Genomic DNA, 26844 nt, shown 5'->3' on the forward strand with positions numbered 1-26844 from the left:
TTAGGTTTCACCTGATTAGTACCAGCTTAACACCTAAATATAGCAACAAGCAAAAGAAAAGTTAGCAGTCAACGTTTGCAAAGGGGCCTTCCACTGTGCACCAACACGTGTTACTGCGCTTTTAGTAACTTTTTAACCGTTTTTGTTTAAATCTGCAGATTATGCAGCAGATGTTAGATTTTGTGGCAAATGCAGCAAATCCATAACTATGCGTAGAACACTACATCACACAATTGCCTAATTGCAGTGGCCCTGGTGGTAGCCAAGCCAGGCATCAGAAATATAGGGTTTGTATCAATAATCAATACATATGCATAAATCTGCACACATTTCATAATGTTACAGGACAATACGGCAGTACTGGCCCATAAGAGCATGTGTAAAAGGTCCTAAATAGCAAAATATAGTTTGGTTGTCGCAGTCACAGAGGAGTTCCATAAAAATATATAGGAACTAGGCTGAAGGCTGAGTTCATTAGATCGAAGCTGTCTGGTTTGCTAAAGTCATTTAGAGGACATTGGGACAGCTTCATTGGGAATTTATTCCACCCATTGCTTACCTTTGGCTTTGCAACCTACATTTGCTTGGTTTCTATTTGCTAGCTGAATTTGATTTAGGCTGTCCAGCTTGAGCTTGTCCCTCCAGTAGAGCATCTCTTGTATTGTATCCTTCCACCAGTTTTTGATGTCTCCAAACAGGCCTATAAATATTGTTCTTATTGTGTCTCACTTACTGTGCATTCAAAGACCAAGGTCAAATTTCAGGCTCCGTCTTCCCATGGAAATTGGAATGTATCTTTCTTTCTCTGACTTCGAAGTGAGAGAACTTATATGACAATCATGCTAGCTACTGGGGGTGTGGTTGAGGAAGGCTGTAGGATGCTGCTATTTTTATCTACCACACAAATTTCAAATGTTTGTGAATTAAATGTGAAGATACTTAAGAATGTAAGTGTAGTGGAAACAAATATTTTAAGATGATCGAAACAAATCAATACACTAGGGAATGGCATTTCCACACAATAACATTTGTGTGCTGTATGTTTTTATCAGTAAAACTGTATGTCTTTGCAAGTGTAATGGTAATTTCAGTTGAAGATGTGTTGTCTGTAATGCAGTGTGCTAACACACTATGCATTTCCACTTTATGTCTCCATCTCTACTCTGGATCACTCCGTGCCACTGCAATCTACTCTGAACCACTCCATTTTGCACCTCTCTACTCTACTCTGTACCACTCTACTCTATGCCAATGCACTCCACCCCACTCTAGTCGAGGCCACTCCACTCTGCACCACTGTAGACTACGTCAATGCACTCTATACCACTCTACTATACACCACTGTATTATACTTCAGCACTCTATTCTATGCCATTTTGCACCGCTGCACTCAACACTATTGCTCTCTAAATCACTCTACACCACTGCACTCTATGACCTCCTTTGCATTGCAACACAGCACATTACGTCACTCTATTCTACTCTGCACCACTGCACTCTGTGCCACTCTATGCGATTGCACTCTATGCCAATGCACTCTATGCCACTCTACACCAATGCCCTTTATGACACTCTCCTCTGCAACACTGCACACTTTGCCACTGAACTCTACACCACTGCACTTTACTCACCACCGCTCAACTCTGTGCCACTCTACTGCACTCTTCACCAATGCACTCTATGCCACTACACTCCACCCCCCTCAATGCTGCATCACTGCACTCTGTGCCACTCTATCTTGCAGCACTCCAGTCTACCATGCACCACATCACCCCATTACACAGCACTCTGCACCACTGCACTCTATGCCACTGTAATCTATGCTGTACCACTCCACTCCGTGGCTCTACTCTTCACCACTAGAGTAGTGCACTCCACTCTAAACCAGTGCACTCTACACCAATGCACTCTACACCACTTTACTAAAAACCAATGCACTCTATGTCAATCTACTCTGCACCACTATACTCACCACCACTTCACTATGGCACTCCACATTACTTTACTCCACTCTATGCCACTCCACTCTTCTTTATGCCTCTCCACTCTACTCCACTCTGACACTACTCCACTCTATGACACTCTACTCACTCCTCGACATTCTATGCCACACCAATCGCCAACACTTTATGACATGTCATTCTCCTTTAATCCATTAACGTATAGCCATGCTGAACAGCAGCCATGCTAGTTTACAACATGGCTAAAGCACACTAGCAAAGCCAATAGCTCTGCATAGGTGAGACCTATTTTGCTTTGCCAATGCTTGTTTATAAAGTATGGAACTCCAAGATGACTTGCAGAATCCTTATCATCTATGCCAAGTGGTACAATAGCCCATATGATATATGGTCACACCATCAACTTACCCGCTAGCCACTTAAAACCTTTGTGCAGAAGTTCTCAACCTGTGGTCTGAGGCCCCCCAAGGGTCCATGACACATTCCCAGGGAATCCACAGACCTGGGCCAGCAGAAAGGCACTTCTTCAGCTGGGACATCTAGAAACACTTGTGTTTTTATATTTATTACTTCATTTGTGCAGCAGTTTTAAAAGCACTGCAAAGTTCCTTGTACATCCAGCAGCGGTGGCTCCTCAGCTAAGAGGGAGGAGCGTTGCCCTACTGCTCTAAGCAGTGCATAAAAGGGAAAATAAAATGATAATAACACAATGTTATTATCATTTTATTTTTCAATGCAGAGCCAAGTTAGGGTGGGGTGGGCTGGGCTGTGTGACATGGAGGAGCAGTGGAATGTGCACCATAAGTGTGCATGATGTTTTAGCCGGCTGTCATGGGCCGGCCAAACAGACATGCGCGCTTAGTATTTCCACACCCGGCTGTATTGCACAGCCAGATGAAGAACATGAACAGACTCCCAGTCCCTGTCTGAGTGCTGAACCAGGCTGCTCAGACCAATCACAAAGCTGCTGTCACGCTGGTGCCAGCAGCGTTTTGATTGGCTTAGGGGAATCTGGGAGCCTGTGCTTCCGTTCAGCTGGGACTGAGGAAGAGGACGGAGGAAAGACGGCAGCCATACAAAGATTGTGTTCTTTTTTTATTTTTCATCGCCCTGCCTCGCCACCCCCGTTTCTTAGCATTCACCAGAGGCTTTCAGTCAAAAATAAAAGCATCAAAATAACTTTGGTGATTAATGTACCTGTGGGAGAGAGGTAGGGGTTTTGTCTAGTGGCAGTTTTAACTCATCTAAGGTAGCGCAGATGGTTAATACTCTTGCTGCAAAGAATGTGTATCATGCAAAGAACAGTATTTTATGTGCCTAGCACAGTGGGTTACTATTTGTTATCACAGAGATTATTTTGTTACTGTGCAGGTCATAATTTACAATCATAATCTAGCACAGTGAGCTATGAACTGCCATCAAAGAGCTGCACGCAAATTGCATGGCACAAATTAGAAAGTTATGTTTTGTTTTCCCAGTCTTTCATTTTCTTATGCTGCTAATAAAGGTTTGCTTGTGTAGAAATATATTCTTCTTATTAAAGTCAAAGCTAACCATTGTGTTACATTCTGGATCCCAAGTTTGTGTTTCTCCACACCAAGCACTCTTAGAAAATGCCTACGAGTGTGGATGACATGTGAATCCTACACCTTGTAGCCCCCTGTAAAGTGTTCCAACACCTTACACTGGTATGAGAGGTGCTAATAAACAAATTAATTATACATGACAGAGAGGCTATGGAGAGATGTGAGGCCCTTATGGTTTACTTCCTTTCCCCACCACGTATTTATGTGAAAAATTATTTTCAGATCTTACGTACCTAAAAAATAAAAACAGAAATCGCTTGTGAAATGTAGAATCTGACCTGAGGATTCAGCTTTCCTAAATAAGACTAAACATTGAAAAGTTAGTCACCTGATACACAGCGCCAACCTTCCCATTAAAAGTTTTCGATTCTTGGATATTTTTTCAATATAATATAATGAGATCTTTAGTAATTTGACTATTTGTTTGGTGTGAACTTGCTTGTGTATTTTTTGTGAATTACTGCTTTAATGTTTGAAATTTAAATTATACAAATTGCTTGGGGGTCCCCGGCTTCCAGTTGAGATTCAGTGGTGGTCCTCAGGAGTCAAAAGGTTGAGAATCACTGCCTTAGTGTGTAGCTTCTGTAATTTTAAGGTATTAAAATAGAGCAGAAGAAAGAAAAGCAATGTTCCATTTGTTTCTTTAAACTTGCTTGAATTATGTTCCATGTCCTGACCTGCCTTTCACCTTGGCTACTGGCTCTGGCAGAAGGCAAGTCAAAACTGGACAGTAATAACCTTATTATAGTCTTGTTCTGACATCTTTTCTTTATAATCGGTGACTTGATGAATCAGAAGTAGCTGACTGTATAGAAATTAATGACTGCTGTTTATACAGGGATCACAGAATCCCATTTATTAGTCTGTAACACCAAGAGCTTCTTTAGTGTAAATGCTCTCAGTTTTGACTGATGTGGAGCTGACCGGACCAAGATCACACAGAAGAGCACAAGTGTTACTAGAACTACAGTTTCAGAGCACAGTTTACAATTATTGTACATGATCGCTTTTGATATCTCTAGGGCGGTTTTGATTGGCATGAGGTGAGAGGCACGATCAGGGAGGGGCACAAAAGGTATGTTCTTCCTTTTCACTCTTCTACCTTTATTTGCTTGGTGCATGAAGATGCAGGTTAATCAACATGTTTTTCCACATTTGGTCTAAATACTTTGTGAATGTAAATAATAATAAAACACACTTTCAAACTGACAACATGCCTTCTTTTCTCCCTATTTCACGTCCAAACTATATGATTGTGAACATTTATCGGAGCCCGCATTTAGCAAACAACGGGCGATTTATATAGGGTCAATTGAGAAGTGCCCAAGGCTGTCACTGTGACCCCCCCCCCCCCCAAGAAATGTATGGTCTCCTACGCCCCTGACCACAATATTTACATTTTTGACACTTTCTCCGTCACGTTACACTCACTGGGAACGGAAATGCCTGCATCCTGAGACGTACAAAACATTCAATCTGCATTCAATCTCTAACTTTATAGGAGCCTCCAAATAAATGTAAAAACGTTTTATCGTAAAACTAACTTTATTCTTTAAAACGCAATATGGTTCACAACAGAAAAGAATTTATGAAATCTGTTTTTAAACGGGTTTCCTATTAATCCTCTTTAAAAATAAAGTGGTGCTATCAAACGATCGTACAAAATCCGCCCAAATAAGGCAAGAAAGGCCGCGTTCTTTATACTGGGGAAGCTTGCATAATCATTAGTTCTCTGAATGCATAGAAGGCATATGGTTTTATGAAAGATCAAACAGCAGAGGCAAGCTTTTGCAGGTAAGCCCTTTCAGTTTTCTTCCTACAAGTGCTTCAAATCAGAGATGCGCACTTAGCGAGCATGACAATAAGCTATCTGTAATGTAACAAACAGAACACATTGGCTTTTTGAATTCCCTGGGCCTAACTTCTAGCATTGTATTGGACTGTACTGTGCGTTTATATAGCACTTGTTACCCCCTGAAGAGGCGTTGAAGCGCGTGCACACGGTGACCGATGGATGGCCACAAGTCCAGCTTTCGGTCGAGGTCACCTGTGTCTAACTTCAAGATTTTATAAATAAATTATTAAATAATCAAGTCCTTCCCTTCTTTCCAAATATACAGAAATGTCAATAAGGCATTGGTTTTCCCCTTCCCTCCCGTCCCTATTTAAAAATTAAGTTTTAAGTGACGATGCTTTCGAACAGTTTCACTGAATGCCCTTTAGATGGCAGGTTCTCCAAAGAAGTCCCAGCGAATCCAACTATCCCAAACTCCACAGGCTGCTGTCAGCTTTTGACTTTTATAAATACCTGCAAAGAACAAGAAAAAAACATGAATTAACTTTAGCTTCAAACACAAAAACACATTATTTTCACACTGACAAGCAGACAAGATCCCGCTGTGGCTGCCATGCATATTAAGAAGAAACGAGAACAGGGCAATCTATCGACTGGACGATGAAGTGCTGTATTATTTTATTAAATGTGTTTCCAAGGAGCTCGTTTACCGTAGGAACACATACAAATCACATTATAATATATTTAAGAACAATTATAACACAAAAATATTATACAACTGATTGAGCCATCACTTTATATAAAAACGGGCAAGTTAAAGCTTTCGCCAAAACGTATAATGGGAAAAGGGTATTGGACCTCTTAAGAGCGGGCGGACTTGAATGAGAAAACCGTTTATGTCACGCCTCTCCGATGTAGAGACCCGTAAGGTAAGGCCCGGGCTAGATGTAGTTGTGAAAGGTTAAACACCTGGGGCCAGTTCTGTTTGGCAGCCACTCACAATTTCCGAATAAGCCTTTAGTTTCAAAAATTTAGATTGGCAGCCATCCACCAATTAGAACAGGTGTGTGTGTATAGACTATTTTGATTGGCTGAAGGTGTAGTGTTGCTGGCCCTTGTGGCACTCATGCTACTATAATTAGTGACACAGAGTTATGCGAACTGGCCCAGGCCATGTGCGCCAGGCCTCTTATTTGCAGGGTCACTTGACTGGTGACGCCTGTCATGGGTGGGTGTGGGGTGAGTGTGAAAGCCAGCCCTCAACAGAGTGACTGATGGAAACACTAGAATGAGTCCAGCCGGACTCTACAGAAGGGAGCACTGCTGTATCAAAAAGAAAATAAAGGCAAGGACCTAAAGCAGCCCTGTTAAGTAACACGCATCAGGGTTTAAACTTACACATGTTAGTGTAGATGTCTGCATCACCTCACTTAGGGTACAAGTCCTGAAAAAAGAAGTGGGGGACTAACCAAGTTAGGCAGTATGCAAGGGACACCATAGCGCATGAAATCACGGCGTGTGACATCACGCTTGGCATCACAACCCATGACCTCACAGGAAGCGGCATCAGATCTGAACCCCTCAGATAGGTTTAGCAGTTCTATCACAACGACATTTGAGTGCCTTGCAAGATTTAACAACTGAAAATTTGCATTGTGTTGTGCAAAAAAAAAAATATGCAACCCGACACAAAATCTGTGCCACAATTTATACTTATTTTTTTTTTTTTTTTTTTTTTTTTAACTCTGCCAAAAAGAATTTGGCACCAAGGCGAAATGTGGAAGTAAATCAGTTCTGCGTAACTGGTTGCAAAGTCTGAATTTTATAATATCTTATGAGGTTAAGGCACCTGCTGCAGAGATCTTTGTGTGGCAACTAAATCTCAGAAATAATAATGGTAAGATAACTATGGAGGCTAATGCATTTGCTGGAGAGACCACTGCTTTGCTTAGTCCCAGTTTTGAGTCAAAGTAATATTGAGAGTTAATGTGTTTCCTGCAAAGCATACCATGTAATATGCAGAGGACAGAATCTTATTTTATGTAGCTAGGTAAGTGTATCACTGTTTTTAACTCAAAGACCCTTTTGTAACCTGCAGATCAAACTTGTTATCCTTCTAATATAGCACAAGGGGCTATGAAGGACGTGACCCCTATACCTTGTAAGCCTCACTGTCTTCTGTAACACATTCTGTACATTGATTTACACACATCACGTATCATGTATTGTCAATATATAATGTTTACGTATGATGAAAAGTGCTTGGGCACCCTGCATTGGTACGAGTAGAGCTATAAAGGAAATAAAGCAAAATATGGTATTTAAACTATTTGTGTGAATTCTGGGACAGATCAACACATCCGACTTGCTTGCAGAGTATGCATATCTCTTATACAAGCATGCCTCATTTAAGTACCTGTAAGTGACAAAAAGCTGTGTGCCTTTGTTTTTTCTTTTGTTGCATCTAGGTGTGAAGCTCCAGCCAGCTTTCAGCCAAGATAATGAAACAAAAGGAGGCCTGATGGCCCCCCCTAATTTCGGCCTCTGTCCTGGGCCGGCAGGAATTGTTAAATAAGAAAGCCCCCTCCCATCCTGTACTTTGCTGCTCAGAATTAACAAATGCATTCAATGTTCAGGCACTGCTGAAAGCCTGCAGGCAGTACTAGAAGTGTCCCGCTACACCAGGTGGAATTCACCATATATTACTGGGCCCAACTTCCTGGCAGGGTGGACAGCGCCCCCCCTGTGAAAATAGTGCGTGGATGTCATCCTCCCACGTGTACCCAGGACTTGTGCCCTAACCGCACTAAAATGCATTATTGACGCACAATTAGAGCACCTCTGCAGTTAGGAGGCACAGCAATTAAACTGAACAAAATAAGTCTGTACACTCAGCTGCTACTGCCACAGTCAGTTTTATGCGGCTGCTTGGGCCTTGTTGCTGTGGTCACGCTACCAAGTAACACAGTAGTGAAGATGATACTTAGTTTCTTAAGACTCCCCCAGTACAATGAGCATTAAGTTCCTTTAAAAAAAAAACACAACTGTGAGAAGAGATCAGGCCCGGCCTCACCGTGCTATGTGGCTCTGGTGACCCTTGCATTATTATAAACAAATAGCAAGTATCTCTCGTGGATCCGGCAGCATGTGCTGTTTTTATACACACGTGCCATAACAGTAACTCAGCAGCAGTTCGGATGTTTAAATTGAGCCTGCTCGGGCATGCTCTAGTGGACGCGCTCTCGTTTGAAAGACTCTTGTAGTCAATAAGGGAACTGGAACCCTCGCATGGCTTTCCATTTGTTGACATCAAACCCTGTGTTTTCAGTATGTTTGTTATGTGTCACTGGGACCCTGCTAGTCAGGACCCCAGTGCTCATAAGTTTGTGGCCTATATGTATGTGTTCCCTGTGTGGTGCCTAACTGTCTCACTGAGGCTCTGCTAACCAGAACCTCAGTGGTTATGCTCTCTCTTTTCTTACAAATTGTCACTAACAGGCTAGTGACCAATTTTACCAATTTACATTGGCTTACTGGAACACCCTTATAATTCCCTAGTATATGGTACTGAGGTACCCAGGGTATTGGGGTTCCAGGAGATCCCTATGGGCTGCAGCATTTCTTTTGCCACCCAACTCTCTGACAATTCTTACACAGGCCTGCCACTGCAGCCTGAGTGAAATAACGTCCACGTTATTTCACAGCCATTTTACACTGCACTTAAGTAACTTATAAGTCACCTATATGTCTAACCTTTACCTGGTAAAGGTTAGGTGCAAAGTTACTTAGTGTGAGGGCACCCTGGCACTAGCCAAGGTGCCCCCACATTGTTCAGGGCCAATTCCCCTGACTTTGTGAGTGCGGGGACACCATTACACGCGTGCACTACATATAGGTCACTACCTATATGTAGCTTCACAATGGTAACTCCGAATATGGCCATGTAACATGTCTATGATCATGGAATTGCCCCCTCTATGACACCCTGGCATAGTTGGCACAATCACATGATCCCAGTGGTCTGTAGCACAGACCCTGGTACTGCCAAACTGCCTTTCCTGGGGTTTCACTGCAGCTGCTGCTGCTGCCAACCCCTCAGACAGGTTTCTGCCCTCCTGGGGTCAAGCCAGGCTTGGCCCAGGATGGCAGAACAAAGGACTTCCTCTGAGAGAGGGTGTTACACCCTCTCCCTTTGGAAAATGGTGTGAAGGCAGGGGAGGAGTAGCCCCCCCCAGCCTCTGGAAATGCTTTCGTGGGCACATTTGGTGCCCATTTCTGCATAAGCCAGTCTACACCGGTTCAGCGACCCCTTAGCCCTGCTCTGGCACGAAACTGGACAAAGGAAAGGGGAGTGACCACTCCCCTGACCTGCACCTCCCCTGGGAGGTGTCCAGAGCTCCTCCAGTGTGCTCCAGACCTCTGCCATCTTGGAAACAGAGGTGCTGCTGGCACACTGGACTGCTCTGAGTGGCCAGTGCCACCAGGTAACGTCAGAGACTCCTTCTGATAGGCTCCTGCAGGTGTTGCTAGCCTATCCTCTCTCCTAGGTAGCCAAACCCTCTTTTCTGGCTATTTAGGGTCTCTGTCTCTGGGGAAACGTTAGATAACGAATGCAAGAGCTCATCTGAGTTCCTCTGCATCTCTCTCTTCACCTTCTGCCAAGGAATCGACTGCTGACCGCGCTGGAAGCCTGCAAAACTGCAACATAGTAGCAAAGACGACTACTGCAACTTTGTAACGCTGATCCTGCCGCCTTCTTGACTGTTTTCCTGGTGGTGCATGCTGTGGGGGTAGTCTGCCTCCTCTCTGCACTAGAAGCTCCGAAGAAATCTCCAGTGGGTCGACGGAATCTTCCCCCTGCAACCGCAGGCACCAAAGAACTGCATCACCGGTACCTTGGGTCTCCTCTCAGCACGACGAGCGAGGTCCCTTGAATCCAGCAACTCTGTCCAAGTGACTCCCACAGTCCAGTGACTCTTCAGTCCAAGTTTGGTGGAGGTAAGTCCTTGCCTCCCCACGCCAGACTGCATTGCTTGGAACCGCGACTTTTGCAGCTACTCCGGCCTCCGTGCACTTCCGGCGGAAATCCTTTGTGCACAGTCCAGCCTGGGTCCACGGCACTCTAAACTGCATTGCACGACCTCCTAAGTTGTTCTCCGGCGACGTGGGACTCCTTTGTGCGACTTCGGGAGAACACTGTTTCACGCATCCTCGTAGTGCCTGTTTCTGGCACTTCTCCGGGTGCTACCTGCTGCTGAGAGGGCTCCTTGTCTTGCTCGACGTCCCCTCTGTCTCCTGACGCAATTTGCGACATCCTGGTCCCTCCTGGGCCACAGCAGCATCCAAAAACGCTTACCGCACGATTTGCAGCTAGCAAGGCTTGTTGGCGGTCTTTCGGTGGGAAAACACTTCTGCACGACTCTCCACCGCGTGAGGGATCCGTCCTCCAAAGGGGAAGTCTCTAGCCCTTGTTGTTCCTGCAGAAACCTAAGCTTCTTCTGTCCAGTAGAAGCTTCTTTGCACCCACAGCTGGCATTTCCTGGGCATCTGCCCATCTCCAACTTGCTTGTGACTTTTGGACTTGGTCCCCTTGTTCCACAGGTACCCTCGACTGGAAATCCATCGTTGTTGCATTGCTGGTTTGTGTCTTTCCTGCAGAATTCCCCTATCACGACTTCTATGTCCTTTGGGGAACTTTAGTGCACTTTGCACTCACTTTTCAGGGTCTTGGGGTGGGCTATTTTTCTAACCCTCACTATTTTCTAATAGTCCCAGCGACCCTCTACAAGGTCACATAGGTTTGGGGTCCATTCGTGGTTCGCATTCCACTTTTGGAGTATATGGTTTGTGTTGCCCCTATCCCTATGTGTCCCCATTGCATCCTATTGTACCTATACATTGTTTGCACTGTTTTCTAAGACTATACTGCATATTTTTGGTATTGTGTACATATATCTTGTGTATATTTCCTATCCTCTCACTGAGGGTACACTCTGAGATACTTTGGCATATTGTCATAAAAATAAAGTACCTTTATTTTTAGTATAACTGTGTATTGTGTTTTCTTATGATATTGTGCATATGACACTAAGTGGTACTGTAGGAGCTTCACTCGTCTCCTAGTTCAGCCTAAGCTGCTCTGCTAAGCTACCATTATCTATCAGCCTATGCTGCTAGACACCCTATACACTAATAAGGGATAACTGGGCCTGGTGCAAGGTGCAAGTACCCCTTGGTACTCACTACACGCCAGTCCAGCCTCCTACAGGCAGCTGTTGCCATATGTCACGTCCGTTGCTGGCACTGATGCACGGACCAAGTACAGGTTAATAACCTTTTGATTGCAGACCTTCTGCTGGCCATTTGAAGCTCACGCTGGATTTCAGGTAATATTTTTCAGAGCTATGACACAGTTAATGCTGGCTGCGTCATAGCTTTTTTTTCTACTCGTCTCTAGGCCAATGTTAGTGCGCTGCTCTTATTAAAATTCATAACTCCCCAGGAAAGCGGATACAAGAGGAAATCACTGGGGTCACTGCACAGCCTCACCCAGTTCATACCTTCCTGTGTGAAGTGCTCTTATTTCACTCGGAGACAAACATTTATGAAACTTTTTTACATCCTAGTATTTTGTTTTCAAGAAAATATTGGCAAATTGTGCTGGTTTCTGTCCGACCGAAAGTCATTTCTTTGTTAAAAAACTGCATTCCACAAGAGGAAGCAATGTGTAACTGCAGCCCTGAAACTTCACATGCTTAAAGAGTTCCTGTCACTGTGTCTGGGGCGGGCAGCGCTCCCCATTTGGTCCACAAATCTGAAGGTTTCTCTATCCCAGTCACAGCCATGTTTGCTAACTATCTAGTACCTGCTGAATACACCACTGCTATTTCGTGTGACATTCGGCAGCAGTCTTACCAAAACAATGGATTTCAAGAGAAACTATCTGATAGGGCTTTTTTCTGCAACTCTCGCTCGCCTACAGTCTTCTGTCCCGCCCTCTCTTTCTCTGCTTCGCAACCCCCCTATCTTATACAAACACAAAACGATTGTGTCAATAAACCCATGTGTAGGTGATAAATACTGCACATCACACTTTTGTGTACATCTCTCTCACTCAAAATCTGTTACACAAACAGTGGCAAACCAGGAAAAGGCAATACAGCACGCATGAATACTTCCATTAACACTTGCATCACAGTAAAACCGCAGACCACCAGTGCACCCACCATGGCAATAAAAGCACATATAGTGGAGGCAGACGCACACAATACAACACACACACACACACACACACACACACACACACAATACTTTACAGTCAAACAATGGCAAAGACAACTGCTTGTCACTCACACTATAGAAGTGAGACCTATTGGCTTTGCCAATACTTATTTTTTTCTTGTGTTGACCACACCTACTGAGACAACACCTCACAGTGTACTGTATAGAGTGGTGACCATCCACAGTGGGTAGTGGAGGAGTGGGCGCAAGCATGGGCCATACAAGATTTTCATGGCTGGGACAACATCATGTCCGGGGACAGCAATTATCTCCCTTGGAGCTCCCCTCAAGTCGCTCCTGAGACATGACAACATTACATAACAATTGAAGAAGATCATGTGCCAAATCGATCTTGGTCAGATTGCTGCCACCAGTCCGGATTATTGTGTTGTTAACACATGAGTGTCAACAACTTTGTACTCAGGCGCACACACATTAAAAGGGCCAGCCTGCAGCCGATAAGTGACAACACCAGTCTGCTCTTAGAGCTGAGAGACCAAGGGCCCGGCAATGAGGCTGTGAGTCTAGACAAAACCTCAGAGAGCAGACTAGCACAGCACCAGTGAAGCATTGAAGCGAGGAGCCAGGCATCTCTCTGAGCAGTACAGATGGCACCCCCCTGTACTACATCATTGGCTGCAGCTTAGTGGCCCCATGCTGCCCAAGCACCCAGCTAATAACACTCTTGCTCCTCCTGGCACTGCAGGGACAAGGAGTTCTGATGGCACAGGTGAGAATCTAGCAGAGCACCGAAGTGCAATGGGGGCGATTTATGTATGTTGGAGTAGGGTCAAATACATTATGAGCCTGATTATGACCTTGGCGGATGAGATACCTCGTCACAAATGTGACGGGTGTCCCACCCGCTGTTTTACAAGTTCCATAGATATAATGTAACTTGTAAAATGGCGGACGGGATATTTGTCATGTTTGTGACGGAGTATCCCATCCGCCAACGTCGTAATCAGGCCCTATGTGTTCTCTAACTTTTTTGGGCTGTGAGGTTGGTTGTTTAATTAATTTCAGGTTGACACAACCGGTTTGCTCTACGATCATCTCAGAAAGGCGCAGTGGGTTAGTGACCTTATATTTCAGGTCTTCTGCAGAAGTTTTAAGATTCGTTTAGACCTTGTCATTGCTGAAAATAGTAATTTTTTTAATTCATCTCTTCCCATGCACTTCGTTGCTTGGTTTTACTTGGGGGAAATGGCAACACTAGGTAAAGGCACATTTGGCAGTTGAATGTCACTCATAAGTTTACTGAAACCATGGAAATGTCACACATAAGCATTCAGAAAACCTGGCAGCTATACTAAAGATTTTCTTAGGAGTTGCCCAGGGCCTGTAAATCAAATGCTACTAGTGGGCCTGCAGTACTGGTTGCGCCACCCACATTAGTAGCCCTGTAAACATGGCTCAGACCTTCCACTGCAGTGTCTGTGAGTGCAGTTATAAACTGCCAATTCGACTTGGCAAGTGTACCCACTTGCCAGGCCTAAGCCTTCCATTTGTATGCATGTAAGGCACCCCTAAGTTAGGCCCTAGGTAGCCCCATGGGCAGGGTGCAGTGTATATTAAAGGTGGGACATGTATTTATGTGTTTTACGTGTCCTGACAGTGAAATACTACCAAATTCGTTTTTCACAGTTGCAAGGCCTATCTCTCTCATAGGTTAACATGGGGGATGCCTTCAAATATGATTACAGCGTAGATTCCCTTTGGGAGCAGATAGACATGTGGAGTTTGGGGTCTCTGAACTCACAATTTAAAAATACATCTTTAATGAAGTTGTTTTTTAGATTGTGTGTTTGAAAATTCCACTGTTAGGAAGTAGGCATTTTCTTGCTTAAACCATTTTGTGACTCTGCTGGTTTGTGGATTCCCTCTCTGGGTCAGTTTGACAGTTGGGCTGTTTGCACCTCTCCTCTAGACGGTGACACAAAGGGGCCTGGGGCTGAGAAAAGACGCGCCGCCAACCTCGCAGCTAAAATCGATGCTCCACCTGCATTACGGCTGGGAGATCGACGCAATGTGGCTGGGGAAATTATGTGCAACACCCGCAGCGGCTGCTGCTAACGACTCTAACGTGGTTTCTTGACACCGTGCGACCGGATTTCGAAGCAAAATCGCTGGGTGCGGAAAACCAAATGAAAGCCTGCCCGGACCCAAAGTGCCCATTCGGATGGACGTGTTACTCTCTTGCAGGAGAGAAGAAACGATGCACGCCGACCCGATGGAGGAGTAATGATGCACGCAGTTGCTTGTGAGTGAGAAATCGATGCATCGCTGGTCTTTTTCGATGCACGCTCACCTGTGCTGCTTTATTTTGATGCTACACAGGTTCTTTTGTATGGTAATGTTAGACTTTTCATCCTTGGCGTGGTCTCCCTTAACCTTTTGCCTCTGTTCCCCAGGTTGTTGATGTGTGCTGGACTCTGTTTTTGCTGTTTTTGTTACTCTGGGCATTTTACCACTGCTAACCAGTGCTAAAGTGCAAGTGCTCCTTTACAAAATGTGTATGCAATTGGTTTATCCATGATTGGAATATTTGATTTACTAGTAGGTCCCTAGTAAAGTGCACTAGAGGTGCCAGGGCCTGTAAATCAAATGCTACTAGTGGGCCTGCAGCACTGGTTGTGCCACCCACATAATTAGCTCTGTAAACATGACTCAGACCTGCCATTGCAGTGTATGTGTGTGCAGTGTACCCACTTGCCAGGCCTAAACCTTCCCTTTTCTTACATGTCAGACACCCCCAAGGTAGGCCCTAGGTAGCCCCAAGGGCAGGGTGCAGTGTATGGTTAAGGTAGGACATACAGTAATGTGTTTTATATGTCCTGACAGTGAAATATTGCTAAATTCGTTTTTCACTGTTGCAAGGCCTGTCCCTCTCATAGGTTAACATGGGGGCTACCTTTAAATCTGATTGAAGTGTAGATTCCCTTTGGGAGCGGATGGACATGTGGAGTTTCGGGTCTTTGAGCTCACAATTTAAAAATACATTGTTTAGTAAAGTTGATTTTAAGATTGGGCGTTTTTCTTGCTTATACCATTTCTGTGACTCTGCCTGTTTGTGGATTCCCTGTCTGGGATCAGTTTGACAGTTGGACTGGTTGCACCTCACACTAGTCAGTGACACAAAGGGAGCTGGGGTGTAGCCTGCATATCCTGATGAGCCATCTGTGCTAGGAGGGAGGGGAGGAGTGGTCACTCGCACCTGAAAGGGCTGTGCCTGCCCTCACACAATGCAGTCTCCAACCCCCTGGTGAGTGTCTTGGGCCTGGCCTGGGCAAGGCAGGATTTCACATTCCAAAGAGACTTTACTTTGAAGTAGGCCTACTTCAAAGGAGAAACTGAGTATAAGAAGGGCACCCAAAAATACAGACTTTAGAACACTTCTGGAAACAAGAGGAACCTCTGCCTGGAGAAGAGCTGAGGAGAAGTGCTGCCCTGCCTGTGACTGTGCTTTGTGGAGCTATCCTGCAGTTACTGCTTCTGCCAGAGTAAGAGGGCAAAGACTGGACTTTGTGTGCCTTCCATCTTGTGAAGAAATCTCCAAGGGCTTGATTTAGAGCTTGCCTCCTGTTGTTTGAAGTCTCAGGGACAGCAAAGACTTCTCTCTGCCAGCACCTGGAGTCTCTGGAGAGACTCTTGCTTTGACAAGTGGTGCCCTATCCAGTCCCTGGGCCCTTGAAAGGAAAGCTGGTGGAAATCCAAGGAAATATACTTCGGACGACTTCGGACCGCTGCCACTTCTAAATCCGGTGACGCCGCCTGCACCCGACGCCGTGACCGTCACTGGAACGCGACGCTCTTCGCAGGCCCGACGCCGCTGCAGCCCCGCTGAAGTCTGCGACTCCGTGGAAGTCGCCGCACCACGTCATGACCGACGCCGCTCGAAGTGCGCGGATTAAAAGTTTCACACAGACGCCACGATCCCCGACTTCGCGCATCGCAGTAGCACCCGTCGCGCTTTTCACTGTCTGCTATGCAGACAGTGAAAAGCAGCACGGGGCCCTGTTAGGGGGCCCCTGCACTGCCCATGCCAGTGGCATGGGCAGTGCAGGTACCCCCAGGGACCCCAGGACTCCCCTTACCGCCAGCCTCTTCCTGGCGGTGCAAACCGCCAGAAACAGGCTGGCGGTAGGGGAGTCATAATCCCCAGGGCAGCGCTGCTTGCAGCGCTGCTCTGGCGGATTATCACTGCCGGGGCTAAAATGGTGGGAAACCGCCGGCCCCGGCGGTGCGACTGCGGCGCTACCGCCGCGGTCAAAATATGGGTCTCCTGTTGGCGGTACGGACGCCACTTTAGCCCTGGCGGTCTTAGACCGCCAGGGTCGTAATGACCCCCTTAGTCTCTTTTTTGGAGATTTTAGTCACCGGGACGAACCAGCAAATCAGACCGGGTCGCAGTTGAGGCAAGCCGGCTAGAGTTGCCGCAGCGGGTCGGTCCCTCTATGGAGCTTTTTTTCAAAAGTTCTCCAAACTTCTGTGGCTTCTCCCACATGTACTTTTAAGGTTTTTTTGGGGTCCACAGCTCACCCCAAGGGTCCAGAAGCTCAGAGATGATCCTTGGGGGTGCGGACTACAACTCCCAGAATGCACCTTTTTGGCCACTGGACAGTGGTCAGCTGGTCGTGTTCTTCAGGAGTTGGTGCAGGGGACTCTGGTTAGCAATTTTTCACCTGTAGCAAACAGGGAGTCCCTCCTTGAACCAGTTGAAGCCAGGCAAAGTCCTTCTTGTGGTGAAGCCCAAGTGTGCAGCTGGTGCAGTCCTTCTGAGTGCAGGTTCCAGATGCAGGCCAGGGGTCCAGCAGGGCAGACCTTCTTCTCCTTTGGTTCTTCCTTGTTGGAATCTGATGGGGATCTGAGGTGTGGGTGCAGGTCTGCCAGTTTTATCCTTGCACCTGGGTGAAAAACAGGGGGGTCCTGATTCTCCAATCAGATGCAGGGTCCTTCCCCCTGTGATAACCACTTCCTGGGAAGTGTGGCAAAAATCAATTTCAGGAGGCAACATTCTTCAAAAATCCATCATGGCTGAAATTGATTTTTGGAGGTTACATCTAGCTGAGCCCACCCACTGGTGTGGCTAAAAATCATGAACACACCCCTCTCCTGCCCTCTCCTAATCTAATCAAGGGGGCACCTAGTTGTCTGGGGTTGCAGGATGTGGGGGTGTTGCTGGGTTGCTTCAAATGTCCTTCTCTGCCTTTGAAGACCAGTTTGGCAGCCCTCCCCCTTCCTGCCTCACCATCTGCTGAGAGGAAATTCCCTCCCACAGGCACATCTCTTTGTGTGAAGCAAGGTCACTTCACACCTCATCAGGGCAGCCTGGCTAGGCTGCCAGAGGCTGGCCAATCAGAGCACAGCAGCAAAAACAATGCACGGCTGAAATTGGCAACTTTTCAGGTAAAGTTTACAACTCTTTACCTGAACAAGTTATATTAAATCCACCAACTGGAAGTTGTGGGATTTATTATGACAATGAATTTGATACCAAACTCTTTTCATCTGTCCTTTAAAGGGACTTTAGAAATTAAAATAAAGTCTCCCCATTCTAGCCTATGAAGGCCATTCACAACAATGAGGGAAAAACGAATTTGGTTGTTTTTACCTCACCAGGGCTTACAAAACTACGTTTATAAGGTCCCTGCTTATAGTTACATGGCGCCTAGCCCTAGGGGCACATAGGGCACCCCTTAGGGGTGACTTATATGTAAAAATAAGGTAGTTTAAGAGTTTGGAACTACTTTTAATTCCAAAGTCGAATTTGCAAATAACTTTAATTTAAAAGCAGCAAGCAAGGCAGGCCTGCCTTTAAAATGACACTGGGCACCTCAGCAGTGCACCTATGGGTGCACTACCTATGCTGTGGTCCTACCACATACTAGGGACTTATAGGTAGGTTAACTTAGCCAATTATAATTAGCCTAATTTGCATATCCACTTTACACAGAGCACTGGCCCTGGGACTGGTAAGCAGTACCCAGGGCACAGCCAAGAGTCAGTAACCACCAGTACCTGTCCAAAAAGTGTGGGGGTGACCAGGGCAAAAAGGAGGACTTTCCTACACTGCAATATATTATTCTGATATACAGTTATTTCTTCTTTGTTTACATTTTCTAAGGCTATTGTAAAATGTGCGCAACAACAGTAAATATAAAAAATATTTCCATTAGATCTTCTGCTTAGTGAATTTAATTGATCGCAGGTCGGTCCTTGCAATTTACAATTCTGGAATCAGTTTTCACATATATCCTGACAAAAAACTCCTGGCTTTGCAAAGTCATGGGTTTTAGATCTGGGAAGATCAATCAATCAAAGGTATTTATACAGAGAATGGCTGCTTCCTCAGAAGCGTCCTGGCACTAACAGCCAGGGACTGATCAGGCGGTAGTACTGCAAGGGAGTCTGGACTTTGTCAAAAAGAAAGGTTCAAAACATTCGCCTCCCCCTCTTGCTTTAGAAAATTTGGGGAACTGCAGAAGTCGAAGGTTATTCCTCCTGAGTGAACTACATTGCTTGTACGGACGAAATCTTTTCCCCACTTAAATAGGGCCCAAAATGTGAATGCCCAAAATGCAAAAGCAAAGGCTTTAGATTTGATGTGACTGCCAGCCAATGTAAATGTTTCAGATAAGGCGAAATAGATTGCAGAGCTCTCAGGATCAGTTTTTCTGCTACGTTGTTGAAATACCTGGAGTCTTTGGATAGGAAAGCAGGAAGGTCCAAAGAGAGACTATCAGCATAGTCCAAGAGGGAGGTTATCATGGTGTGGATCACCGTTTTCCTCGAAGCCTGAAGGAACAAAAGCAACAGCTTCTTCAACGATTTGAGCTTAGCAAAATTAAACTTGTCTAATTTTTGTAGAAAAAGAGAGATTGGAATAAAATACTATTCCCAGATTCTTAGTAGAGAAGTAAGAACTGAGGACCGAGTTTCTCAGGCCACAAGAGGCTGGGGAGTGGGAGGAGACCACTAGGTCTGAAGAAAAGGACTTCTGTTTTCTTTTGTCTCGATTTGATGGAAGTAAATTGGCATTCAGGCAGCCAGCTACTCCCTTAAGACACTCCTTGAGCTTGGTAAGGGCATTATCTGAACACTCCTCTAAGGACAGTAAAATCTGGGAGTAATGCTCATAAGACTCTGCCTGCACACCTGAAGATTCAATCAGTTGAGTGGTGCTAGACAGGGAATGAAGAGAGCAGAACTCGGAGATGAGCTCTGTGGGACTCTGTATAAAAGGAATTGTACAATTTATCCAGGCTATTGTATTGTAGATAAAAATCTTGAAGACAGTTAAAATGCTACAATGAGGTACACCAATCCTCAAACCACAAGGAGCACTGTTAATGAGACTGGTCATTTCCTCGTTAAGAAACTATCTCTACTGAGGGACAAGATTTGCAACAAGCTAAATTGCTCGGTCGATAAAGCAAAACTATTTTCCTTGTGTTTCTGTTTTATTTCAAAGTCTTGAGGAAGATGATAGCTTTCTTCCACTAAAACCTTTTTATTATGGTCATGCAGGCAATCACGGGCTCATTCATGGCCGGACTGCTGTAAGGTACTTTACTTAGTATTACTGAAATATGAAACTCAAAAATTGCAAATCATATAAAATTTGGCAGACAGAATTTTCTTATGACTGCCACATGGCTTCCATCATCCAACAATCTTAAAGACATTGCACTGGCTCGTTAGTGGCAGGAAAGTCAAGTTTAAAATTTTGTGTTTTTGTCACATTTATGTATTGAAGCAGTCCTTCCTTTATGCCAATAAATCCAACCCTACTGCAATTTACAATAGCCTCAAAGGGATTGGTGACTGTAACCAAAATTCACAGGTGTAGAAGTGGATGTTGGTTTTTTTCATATGCGGTAGCTACATTATGGGACTCCCCACCACCACTACTGTGATTTTTGTAGAACAATGTTTCTGTTAGGAAGTCACTGAAAACCTGATTGCTGGCACATCAATTGATTTTGTTATGCGCTTAGATACTGTATGGATTTAGTTTGATGCCAAGATGTCCAAATGGTAGTTTCTTGAGGTGAAAGTTTTACTTCCAAGTCCTTAACTGACTCCTCTGCTTCATTTATCTTTTGTACTTAACCAGCTACTTACTTATCTAAAATATCCATTTCATTATTCAATTCCTTAAATGTAGTTCCCAGGAGTACCTTCACATTTTGTACTGCACTCAGTATTTCTGTTAGCCTTTGTCAACTGGAAGAAGTATCCTCTTCTAAAAAAATATTTTAAACCTACATTGGTCACCATATGTTTTTTTTTTGTTTTTTTTCTTCGCCTTCAAGATCCATCTATGAGGACAATGTGATCTCCTGACTAAATCCTTCAGTTGCTTTCAAATAAAAATTGTAACACAGGACCAAAGCAATCTTTTGTACTAGAAGCTGAAATGAGTTTTGTACCTCTACTGCATGATGCTTGGTAGAATAATTTAGGTCTGAGTCACATTCTTAATGGGACTTAAAAATTCTTTCATGACATTTGCATCTGCTAAAGCAAGCCTATTGTACTTGTACATTGAGTGAAAGCGTACGGCCTCTTCTATACTTTTAGTATACTTAATTCTGTGGGCTTAAAGCCATTTCATTTGTTCGTTTCAGTGTCATTTAAAAATCCCTGCTTGCTGGAGGTCAGTCATGCCTCTTTGACCCTCCTTTTTCTCTTGGGAGCAGGGACTAACTACTGTAGAATCATGCTTTGTCCTGTTTATCTGTTCTTTGGTGGACATTTTTTTCCTTGGTTTCCTGCTCTTGTGAGTAAACGTGTTTACAATGCTGAGCTCGGGGGCACTGTACACGCAGCCTACTGCTTCATCCATAGAGCTTAAATCACACTACCCCACGCTATAATCTTGTTTGCCCCACCACCCAATCACCCTCCTCCCACTGTCACTTGATAACTCTTCTGCCAAGGTGGCCGCTTGCACCATAGCCCCTTGTTTTCTTTTGCCTAGCTACTTCATGATCATAGCGGTATGTTGTTTCTTCCTCGTCTTCGTGCATCCTGCTGTTTCTTTGCAATGTCTGCAGGGTCTTTTGTATTTTTTTGGCAGTTTTATATGGTGGAGACTTGACACAAAGGTATTGGTATTACAGCGCTTTACGTGAGCACTAGTTACATTACACAAGAACATATTCATTGTGGTAGCAAGGGGAGATTAAGTGATTTGCCCAGAGTCACAGGATGTTGAGCAGACGCCGAGGCTTGAACCATGTTCCCCAGCTCTAAAATGGGGAGCTCTGGCCCTTAGCTGCATCCTCTCCCCTAGGGTTCTTTGTCTGGTGCATGTTGGAGCAGTCTGGGAATAACTCGTTTTTTTGGACAGCGCTTGGTAATTTAGGTTCTGCAATTTCATAGCGCTGCAAAGCAGGTGCCATTCTTAACAAAATCGCTATAATTCATTTGCATCGACCTTGCAGAGATGAAGAAGTGAAAAAGCTATGTCAGGATTGTAATCTGTGACACTCTTGTTCTGTCAAGACCTCTGCAGGGGGTGCATTAATAAAAATGACTTAAGTAGCACATGCTCCTAATAACCTCCGGAGGGTCACCAACTAAGCACATATGGCTAGGCAAGAAGATGGCTAAAAGTTTTGTCTTCAAAATGGTGGAAAAGGAGTCTTGACTCCAGACCCAAGCACTTCATGGCCTCAAGCTTGATAGCAAAAAACATATAGCCTTTGGATGGAAATTGGGCCTCTTCAATTAGAGTTCAGTTAGCGAAAACTTGATACAAAGATATTACATCACTTTACATGAGCACTGGTTACATTACACAAGAACACATTTGTTTTTGTTAGCAAGAAAAGATTAAGTGAGTTGCCCAGAATCACAGGATGTTGACCCGGCACTGAGACTCAAGCCATGTTCCCCAGCTCCAAAGTCAGCAGCCCTGACCCTTACGCCACATCCTCTCCCCTAGGGTTCTTTATCTGGTGTGTGTTAGAACCCTCTGGGAATAACTAATCTTTTTATGTAGGGCTTGGTTATACAGGTTCTGCCATTTCATAGCATTGCAAAGCAGGAGCCATTCTTAACAAAATCACTATAATTCATTTACATTGCCCTTGCAGAAATGAAGAGGTGAAAAAGCTATTTTAGGATTGTAATCTGTGACATTCTCGTTCTGTCAAGGCCCTCTGCAGTGGGTGCATTAACCAACTGACTTGAGTAGAGCTTAACACTAGGCGATAGCCCATGTGATTGATAACCTCCGGAGGGCCACCAACCAAGTACATAGATAAGTCATAGGCAAGAAGATGGCGAAAGGTGCTGTCATCAAAATGGCGGCAAAGGAGTCTTGACTCCAGACCCAAGCACTTCACGGCCTTAAGCTTGATAGCTAAAAAAATCTAGCCTTTGGATGTAAATTGGATCTGTTCAAATAGAGTTCAGTTAGTAGAGGCAGTCATGTTCCTAACCCTGTAGCACAAAGAAGCTAACACATGGGTGCCACACTGAGAGGCACAGCGTCACATAGGGCACAGAAGTGGAGCAAATTCCATCACTTTCTCCTCTCAGAATTCACTGGTGTCATGGCTTTGATGATAGTCCTCTCACAGCTACTGTGACCTTGCAGATGACAATTCCGGTATCACTTTCTAAAACAGCGCTCGGATAGCACTGCTTCCTAAAGCGCCACCACGAATACCCACCCACAGTCTCTCTCACAGGTGCAGAGTGCTTCCCCATCACCCTCTGAATTTCTGTGTATAATGATCCACGCATCGTCTTTCACAGTCCAGTAATGGTTAACCTGCTCTCCTCTCTTCCAACCCCAGGCTTCATGTAACCACTCCACTAAATTCCCATGTGTCGTTTGATGTAAACTCTATGCATTATTTCTGATTGCTCTGGTTACCAAGTACATGGAAAATCAATGTCAAAAAAATATCTTTCTGACCCTATCAAGTGGCACTTTTTGCATTCCTGCTTCTACTGGTGTGCCTCTCAGTGCTTCACCACACCTCCTCATGTCTATAGGAATATATATGTGTGTTTGTTTATATGGGTACATACCCCAAGGACTACATCTCAAAGTCAATCCTGGACACTAAGAGTAAAGACTCCATGAGCAGGAAATGTTTTAAAAAGGAGAACTGTTGTTTCACAAACTGTGGCCACCAGGACCACCCACCGCTAGTACTTATGTAACCCACATGTGTCATTGTGACTGAAGTCTTTTTTTTTTATAAGACAAGCAAGATCGATGCCAGGCTTGCAAAGTAACCACTGTGCAAATAAGTTCCATATAAATAATTTGTACATAATTTATCTTATGTGTGTATCAAGAAACTCTGACATGGTTCAGGACCTACCTTGGATTCCCCCCCAAAAAATCATACATTTGAATCTTTTTCATAGGCCAAAAAAATGCTAATGAACTAGCCCTGTAGGAGTCTTCCTGGGCACCACTAGTCTAGGTGAAAAAAAACACTCCGTCTTCCAAACTAAGGCTACCTGCTGCACTCGCAGTGGTCCAAATTGCAAGGAAAGACTTCACATTTTGAGTAGCCACCCCAACCGAGATAATTCTGACTTCAAAACCATCAGCCAGTGCACAAATATATGCACCAAAAAGGCACTGTCAAGACACAGGAGATTTAGGTACATGTATATGTTCTACAGAGTCCAGTCCTGAGCCGAGGGCGGTCATAAAACTAGTAGTCCAAGGCAGTGCTTTAAATGAATACAGAGCACCATCCCTTCTGTCTTTCCATTTAAAACACTGTTAAGGTCACAGATGTTGCACCTCTGGAACCTATCCTGTCACCCCATCTATCACTGAAGCTCTGTTTCACCAATGTGTACACATTTGAAGCCTCATGTTCAGTTAAGCTGTCTCTTCTGTTATTCTCTTCATATACAGTCAATGTTTTTAAAGGTTAGGCTGGTATTGCCAAGGTAGAGGAATAATTCCTTTAAAAGTTTAACACACAGAAATATATGGCTGCCCCCTTTTATTTGCTCCTAACTCTTTTGACCCCCTCATGCTCTGGTTTAAATGCCACAAAGGTGCCTCTTTGTGGCTTGTTTAGTGCTAAAAAAGTTTAGGTAAACACACTAGAAAGGGTTGCTTCTCTAGGGTATCACAACCAGTCTATAGGAATGAGGCAAAAACACTCCCAAGATGGCGGGCTAGTTGTGCTCTCTCTTCTGCAGCGACAGGCCTGGAAGGGTTGCTGTGGCACCTGGCATACAACCACTACACTCCAATGTGAGACCTATTGCATTACAAAGGCAATGTGAGACTATTGCAACTAAAATGCACAGGATTGTTACCAGCTACCTTGAAAGCTGCGGTAGGAAAAAACAAAAAATTACCAGACTGTAAGATGTTCACATTGAAGACTTGAATTGTATAAATATAGGGAAACTATTTACGTTTACATAGAATTGTACTGTGATTATTGAAAGCTTTGTAATGTTAAGTTAGTGTGCTTGGTCAGGACCAGCTCTAGGGTGGTGCCACCGGTGCAACTGTACCTCGTGCTGACCTTGTGTGGGCGCTGTGTTTAGAAATAACACAGAATTAAAAAACATCGGCGCTTAGTTCCTTGTATGTCCAGCTGTTTTTAGGCAACAATAAAAAAAACTATGGTGATTAATGTTCCTGATAATGTTCCTGCTGTGAAGAGATCGAGTTTTGTCTAGTGGCAGTTTCTACTAGATAAAGTGTCACAGAAGGCTAATATCCTAACGTGTACCATAAAAATCATGAACTGTCTTTTATGTGGCTAGCCCAGTAGGTTATCGCTTTTGTCACAGAGATCCTTTTGGTACTTGAACTTCATAAGGTACAACCCTATTATAGAATAGTGACCTAATAACTGTCATTAAAGAGCTGCATGTAAACTGAATGGTATAGGTAAGAATGCTAAGTTTTTCTTCAGTCTTCCATTAACTTTGTGTTGCTAAAAAGGGTTTATCTGGCATGTTTTAAATCTTGAGTTGGTGCTTCTCCAGATGAAACAGTCTTACAATATACTGCCTACTAGCATCAGTGACATGTGAATCATACACCTTGAAAACCTCATTGTCATATGTAATATTTCTTATAGAATGATGTACACATATATGATTAATTAGCTCTGTAAAATGTGTGTTATGACGTAAAGATCTGGCACCCCACACTGGTATGAGTAGTGTTATAAAACAAATTAAATGCATTTGAGAGAGGGGCTGTGGAGAGATTGGGGCACTTGTGGAGTGTGGTAGTGACGGAATTTGTGGAGAAGGAGTTTTTGTTTTGGGAGGAAGCACCAACTAAGAATGTAGCACTGGGCGCCGCCACTAAAACTGGCCTTGCGTTTAATTATAAGAATTTGTAACTGGGTATAATTTCATTTACAACATATCCTACTAAGGGTGTCAGATATGTTATTCTAGCTTTAAGTAAATGTGTTTATTGCAGGTGAATACATTTGACTAGTCGACCTGCACCAATTGAAAGCTAACTCCTCTCTTTAGGATCCTGCAAGTAAGAGAAGAGCTAGTGAGCAAGCAGGGTGATGGACAGATGAAAGGAGAAATCGGGTATTTCCCTCCTATTTGGATCCTTCTCACAGACTTTTTCTCAAGTTTCTGAAGTTGTTGTTGTTGCCTATCCTTGCCTGCAGAGATGTTTTCTGTCCGTAGCCATCGGTTTCCTCTTGTGGTCTGTATGCTCTTTTTCATCAGCACTTGTGAAATATTATTTATTATACGGAAGTGGCATACACGTATTCATTTTAATTAAAAGCCACCCAATAACGGGCACCTGATAATTCAGTGGGCTGATACATGTTTGAAATCCCTCAGGGAAAGCACACCAGAATAATCCAGGCTAGCCAGGAAGTCTACCAGCGCAGGCGGTAACCATTTCAATGCAATCTAGATCTAGGTTTTGTTATGTTCACCCCTGGGTACCGCAGTGCAGTATATAGTGGTCTTCCACCTATGGTAGTTTCGAAACATTTCAGACCATACAGCATAGCACAGCTAAGGCAGTATGTACAACATAAGGGGAGGGAGAGGTTTTAGCCTTCCCTTAAGGAGCATCCTTAGCTCCCAAAAATCTTGCAATCGAGTCCTGTTTTAACTCAACATCAATTGAAATTTTGATTAGTTTGTTAGTGACATCACAGAGGTCAACGAGTTCGTGACATCAATACGCTAAAAAGTAGTGATGTAACATTATAAAAATCCA

The 26844-nt window shown here is 44.3% G+C and overlaps 1 protein-coding gene across 1 annotated transcript in view; it reads right to left on the bottom strand.

Annotated features, from left to right (window-relative positions):
* Positions 1–5073: 5073 nt before the first annotated feature.
* Positions 5074–26844, bottom strand: part of MGAT4D (MGAT4 family member D) — a 625903-nt gene continuing 604132 nt past the window's right edge. Inside the window, exon 15 of the mRNA XM_069242567.1 lies at positions 5074–5855. Coding sequence (XP_069098668.1) covers positions 5832–5855 — 24 coding nt within the window. The 3' untranslated portion in view covers positions 5074–5831. The remainder of the gene's footprint in view (positions 5856–26844) is intronic.

The sequence above is a fragment of the Pleurodeles waltl genome, chromosome 1_2, assembly GCF_031143425.1.
Source record: "Pleurodeles waltl isolate 20211129_DDA chromosome 1_2, aPleWal1.hap1.20221129, whole genome shotgun sequence".
Lineage (NCBI taxonomy): Eukaryota > Metazoa > Chordata > Amphibia > Caudata > Salamandridae > Pleurodeles > Pleurodeles waltl.